Source organism: Physella acuta, unplaced genomic scaffold (assembly GCF_028476545.2).
Source record: "Physella acuta isolate Inbredline_101_S28 unplaced genomic scaffold, ASM2847654v3 ptg000765l, whole genome shotgun sequence".
NCBI classification, from domain to species: Eukaryota; Metazoa; Mollusca; class Gastropoda; family Physidae; genus Physella; species Physella acuta.
The window spans coordinates 27,545-33,316 of record NW_026732283.1 but is presented as its reverse complement, the minus strand read 5'-3'; the positions used below and the strand labels follow the sequence as shown (position 1 = coordinate 33,316).

Sequence of the window (5,772 nt, the reverse complement as noted above, 5' to 3'; positions counted from 1 at the left end):
CTATTGTCTCTGGTCTTATTACTATGTGAAACTATTCCTCTACAGCTTATCTAAATGGCATGATAAGAAGAGCACTTTCAAGTTGAATGTTACTGTTCATTTCCTGGTCTATAATAGAGCTCACTCAGCTCTAATGGGTACCTGACAAGTAAAGATTGATAGAAACTTTACAGTTAAAGAATAAGATTGAAATTAATGTGTTCCAATGGTGCACCAAAACATGCCAGATTAATATGAGACCTTGAAGTAGTAGTAGTAAAATCCATTTGAATGGTTGGTCCAGTGAAAATATATTCAACACAAAAAAAATCTACTCAAAACAAAGGTAGTGTTTCATTATCATTTTTACTAATTTTACACTGAACATTAAAAATTATTCAAATATACAGCATTTTACTTAGCTTTTGTTTATGGATCAACAAAAAATATTTTACACTATTTTCTAGTAATTATGAACTGAAGACAATCAAGTTTACATTCCATTCATTCATACAAAATTTTTACAAGAAAAAAAAAGACTTAAGTAAGAAAAAACCCACAGCCATGTACATATCGACAAACATTGCACAATTTGTGTTTGGTAAGGGTAAAAAACTAACAAAATCTAGCACAGAAAATAAAAACTTGCTAGACTGAACAGCTATAATGATCAATTTTTTTTTTTTGTAGTAAACCTAATGGCTTAAAACACTGGGGGAGGGGAGGAGGAAGAGGTAATTCTGATTTGACTAAGGATGTGCTATTCGGAAGGGTGAGAAATGTATGATGCATAATTGTGCCTTTTAAATAATAAAAATTATAAATATTTTAAGTTTTATAAGAATTTTGGTGATTTCAACCATGTTTTCAAATAAAATGGAATATTACAAAGGATCAACAAAGATGGCAAATAACTGCAAATTATTAATGAAATAGACCCTTAACTATTAACTCCTGGTAATAGAAATCTGGCTTTCATCTATGATTTTTTAATGTTAATACTTTGAAGCTATAATGTGTATTCATCACAACAAACATTCAACCAGTTTCTGGAAACTCAGCCACCCAGCTTGTTGCTTTTTCAGGTAAAGTTTCTTTGGACTCTTCACTTTTACTGTCTTGTACAGTATTGGGGTGTGATCTGTTGGAATTTTTAACAGTGCCAATGCGGTGTAAGACCTGTGTATGCCATTGCTCATCAGACAAGTTTTTAGCCCAATCAGGAATGCTTGCAGTTGGTAAGGAAAATCCGGACATTGCTTTTATAATATTCTGCTCATCCACTACTGAAACAAAACATAAGTAAACTTACAAGTAAATCGAAAATGCAAAAATTAACAATGTATCATATATGTATATATAATTCTCTTGATGGAGACCATAGAAAATACCAAGCAGCTTAGCCACCACCCTCATCCCCACCTGTCAGGTGAGCTGTGGTTCACCCCGAATGATTACAATCGTAGAGCCGGGTTAGTGACGGTTATTAGGGGCAGATAATTTAGTTTTTAAATGATTTGTAACTAAGGGGAGATATTAAGTTCCACTTGATATTTTCATTGTCGTCTGAAAATGGCTGCTTTCACTGGGCGGGGTGGGGGAGGCAGGGGAGTGGGGTAGTGTCGAATTCACAAATTATGAATTGTTGATAAGTAGAAAATAAAACAACTAGATAGCGGCGTATGCTACGTCGCGGGTCAGCTCGTATAATATTAATATGCTTATTTTTCTTAAGAATTAGATTTTTTTAAAATATTACTTTTTTTACCTGGATCACGTAAAATCTGACAATGTTCTTGTCGCTTCTGATTCCAAATTATATCATTGTTATCTCTAGGAAGTGTTGGAAGCTAAAATATAAATAATAATTTTGCTTTTTAAAAAAAAAATACATATACGGTAATACAGAATTTATTATTAAGGATAATATCTTGTAAGGATAATAGCTGATTGGGTAGTATTCAATTATAAAACTTTACCTGCATGTAAGAAGGAATTTTGCCATCTGGAAATTTGGCAAGGAATCCTGCAGGATATGTATTTCCCACCACCTTAACAGTGGGTGCTGCTGCACCAGCCTCTGAAGATAACACTGCCTCAGGTAGAGATTCTGAAGGTAAGTTTTCTCCAGGTGTCAGAGCTGTGTTGTGTTCTAATGTACTTTGGTAACTATCATCATCTGAATTCTCATCATCATCATCAGCTTCCTGTGGTAACAAGGAGTAGCCACCAAATGCGTTGTTCACAGCACTGTCATTATCATTATCCTCATCGCTAGAGTCAGATCCTCCATAAACTGGTAGGTTTGGGTTTGAAAAATTATTTATTTCAGAATCTTCTTTATTTGGTGGTTTATCCTGGTTTTCCTCAGGAATTGGTGCCATTTCTAAATCAAGTATATTTTTTTATCCAATTAAATCATGGTGTTGAACAACATGAGAATCAGCCGAGAATGTATGAGAAGAGTTGTAGACCCCTTGGTTGCTTAAAATTATTGCAACTTTATATTTTTCACCTGTAGATGAGAAGAAAAAAAACTTACTAAAACATGACAATCAACTGGGTTGATTTATTTAATTCAGATAGGCTTAATTGAATATTAAGGCCTATATTTATAATATTATACTGATAACAGCTAAAAAAAATTTCATAAAAAACATTTTAATAACAAGCTTTTATGTACTAATGCACTAAAAAGTAGAAAGTAAATTATAGATTACTATTTAAATAAATATAAAAAAAAGCGTGGTTCACTTTAGTATCTATTGGATACCTTTACTAATGTTTAAGAAGAGACCCACGCTTTTCTTTATAGTTATTTATAGTTATTTAAATAGTAGTCTATAATTTATTTTCTACTTTTTAGTGCAGTAGTACATAAAAGCTTGTTAATAAAACATTTTTTATGAATTTTTTTTTAGTACTTTACATGTTTTATTTACAATAGAATTGCATGACTAAAAAAATTCATAAAAAACGTTTTCTAAAAAGTAGAAAATAAATTATAGACTACTATTTAAATAACTATAAAGAAAAGCGTGGGTCACTTTAGTATCTATTGGATACCTTTACTAATGTTAAGGAAGACACCCACGCTTTTCTTTATAGTTATTTAAATAGTAGTCTATAATTTATTTTCTACTTTTTAGTGCATCATTACATAAAAGCTTGTTATTAAAACGTTTTTTATGAATTTTTTTTTCAGTACTTTACATGTTTTATTTACAATAGAGTTACATGACTAAAAACCATTGCGCGCCTACTGAACATCACGTTCAGTAGGCGCGCAATGGTTTTTGAATGCAGCCATTACGTGATGGCGAAGCAATTGAAGGTGATGACGCGTGTGGTGTGGTTGGCTAGACATGCCTACTAATTCGGTCCAAATTTTAATTAATTCATAAAAAATTAATTAGGCATCCAATTAAGTCAAATTTAGTTTCAGATTGCATTGTCTTCATGTCTTGACCCACGTGCCAACTGTGAATCGTATCGGTCAAGTAGAACTGTCCGAATTTTCACTCCTGCGTTTCCGTCTAGACAGACAGAGGAAGTGAGTTAAATAAAAGCTTGTAAAAACCATTGTGCGCCTATTGAACGTGATGAGGTGCTTTTGCCGTGATGACACGTGTGGATAGAACTGCCAACTAAATTGGTCAAAATTTTAATTAATTCGTAAAAAATTAAAAAGGTGACCAATTAAGTCAAATTTAATGTCACGATACATTGTCTTCATGTCTTGACCAACGTACCAATTACAAACCGTATCTGTCAGTTAGAAGTGCCTGCAATTTCGCTCTGCCGTTTTGATCTAGACAGACTGACGACAGAGGAAGTAAGTTAAATAAAAGCTTGTAAAAAGAAGTAGACATAGGCCAATCTAAAAATTTATGTAGGGCCTATAATAAAGGTAAACTAATGTTTAATAATAATGTGGTGGGCTTATAATGTGCCTAATAATTTATATTAATATATTTAGTTATAATATAAAGTTATTTAGGCCTAGGCTTTAACTCTAATACTTTAATTATTATTATATAATCCTAGGCCTAATTATTCAATTATTATAGGCAGTGTAATTTACCAATTTAGTTGGTAGTAGGCCTAGGCCTATAATAATATTACTATTATAATAAATTGGCCTATTAAATCAGGCATTGACAGGGGGCCTGCAAATAGTTATTTTTTAAATAATATTTTATTACTTTAGTTGGTGCTCTGTAAACTGTAAAAGCTTATTTGTACTGTAGTGTAGTACAGTAGACTAGATTCTAGTAAGTAATGTTATACCGAGGTAACTACAATTAGCTTCTAATTAATTATAATACTTTTGAATTAGGCCTACTTTTAATAGTGCCGTTGTCACAGTTTAGTCTAGATCTAGGAGTGCTCTGTCTGAATACTCTGAGAGTACTCAATACGAGTCATAGACTCTCTGTGAGTCTGATGTGACACCGCCCTCTCTACTCTACTTCTAGGTTCTAGAGCCTAGGGCCTAGCCTTGTCTAAAAATAAAAACCTGATAAGGCCTAAAATTTCACGATCAAGACCAAAGTCTAGATACGCACTAGATCTATTACCTATTTTAAAATTATTAATTTTTGCTGTTTAAAAAAAAATGTGTATGGAGATGCGTAGAATTTTAACTACTGAACTACACTACATAAATCTTAACATGCAGGATTATCTCTCTTTTTCCCGTCTTTTAAATTCGTTGTTTTACAGTTACACAAAAAAGAAATCGCCTTTTAAAAATAACATTCATTCTCCAACTACTTCATTAAACGGCACGAAACTGTATAGATAGGGGCCTCTTACTTATACAATATACTACTATTTTAACTCCAATAATTCAATGTAAGTTGATATTTAAAAAAAAAATGATTTGGGGGTCATCCATAAATTATGTCACGCCTTTTTGACGATTTTTACCTCCCCCCTCCCCTCCGCCACACGTCGTCACAAAAAACCAACCCCCCCCCCCCCTAAAATGACGTCACACCTCAGCATACAACCTCCCCTCAAAATTGCTGTTGAATTTTTATTGAAACATCGATATTTTTTTTCCAAAATCTTGTCAGAACTCTGTCAACATAGAGTATTTCGATCAATTCCTATTACAATTTATTAAAACCTTTTTCTAAAACGCGAAATAACGGCTAAAACTCGTTTCCTAACATTGCTTTTGTATATTAAATAAACCGGGAGTGATCTCCCCTAAACTTTCTCGAATATTTTTATATAAAATAACAGGGGATGGGAACTCGGGCTATAGACATGATTTTTAATCCATTTTAAATACTTAAAGTTTTAAAAATAGAATAAAATCTCGTAGACAAATTAATTGCACACCAAGTGAACGCGAAATAAAAAAGCGCATAATAATGCGCAATATTATTAGTACTTTTAAAATTTACATTAGTTTTTTGAGAAATCGGAAGTAGCGTAAATTACTACTTCCGGTCAACGGAAATTACTCAAAATTTAACAGAAGGTAGAGAATTAGATCTTTTACTTACATGTGAAATTTCATTTATCTATCTGAAATAGTACTCAAGTTATAGGCTTTTGAAAAATTCAAAGTAGAAAAAGTACAACTTCCGGTTGTCGGAAATCGCTCAAAAGTTGATACGGATCTACGATTTTGATATAATACTTATATATGAAATTTCATCAACCTAGCTGTAACGGTACTCAAGTTATCGTGTTTACACACGGACACACACACAGACACACAGACATACGGACAAGATTGCAAAATTATGTTTTTCCGTATATACGAGAAAGTAAAAA

General features: G+C 32.4%; 1 protein-coding gene across 4 annotated transcripts; it reads right to left on the bottom strand.

The window, feature by feature from the left end:
• Positions 1–328: 328 nt before the first annotated feature.
• Positions 329–4,650, bottom strand: LOC131950454 (uncharacterized). 4 transcript variants are annotated; one of them, XM_059312618.1, is made up of 5 exons: positions 4,560–4,643; positions 3,732–3,799; positions 1,959–2,494; positions 1,748–1,829; positions 329–1,265 (listed from the first exon to the last, which is right to left on the bottom strand). In XM_059312618.1, the coding sequence occupies exons 3-5, from the start codon at positions 2,361–2,363 to the stop codon at positions 1,018–1,020; spliced, it is 735 nt and encodes a 244-aa protein (XP_059168601.1). In that variant the 5' UTR covers positions 2,364–2,494; positions 3,732–3,799; positions 4,560–4,643; the 3' UTR covers positions 329–1,017. The 4 variants fall into 4 exon arrangements, with proteins under 4 accessions (XP_059168601.1, XP_059168604.1, XP_059168602.1 ...); XM_059312621.1 differs by having other exon boundaries at positions 329–1,262; XM_059312619.1 differs by lacking the exon at positions 3,732–3,799 and having other exon boundaries at positions 4,560–4,650.
• Between the last annotated feature and the right edge of the window lie 1,122 nt (positions 4,651–5,772).

What these genes read in the sequence shown, in the direction of transcription:
- LOC131950454 (XM_059312619.1), bottom strand. Translation starts at nt 2,363, where the DNA reads ATGGCACCAATTCCTGAGGAAAACCAGGATAAACCACCAAATAAAGAA. An exon ending in AAATTCCTTCTTACATGCAG is followed by an intron (nt 1,830 to 1,958) that starts GTAAAGTTTTAT and finishes TTTATATTTTAG; the next exon opens with CTTCCAACACTTCCTAGAGA. An exon ending in TCAGATTTTACGTGATCCAG is followed by an intron (nt 1,266 to 1,747) that starts GTAAAAAAAGTA and finishes GTTTTGTTTCAG; the next exon opens with TAGTGGATGAGCAGAATATT.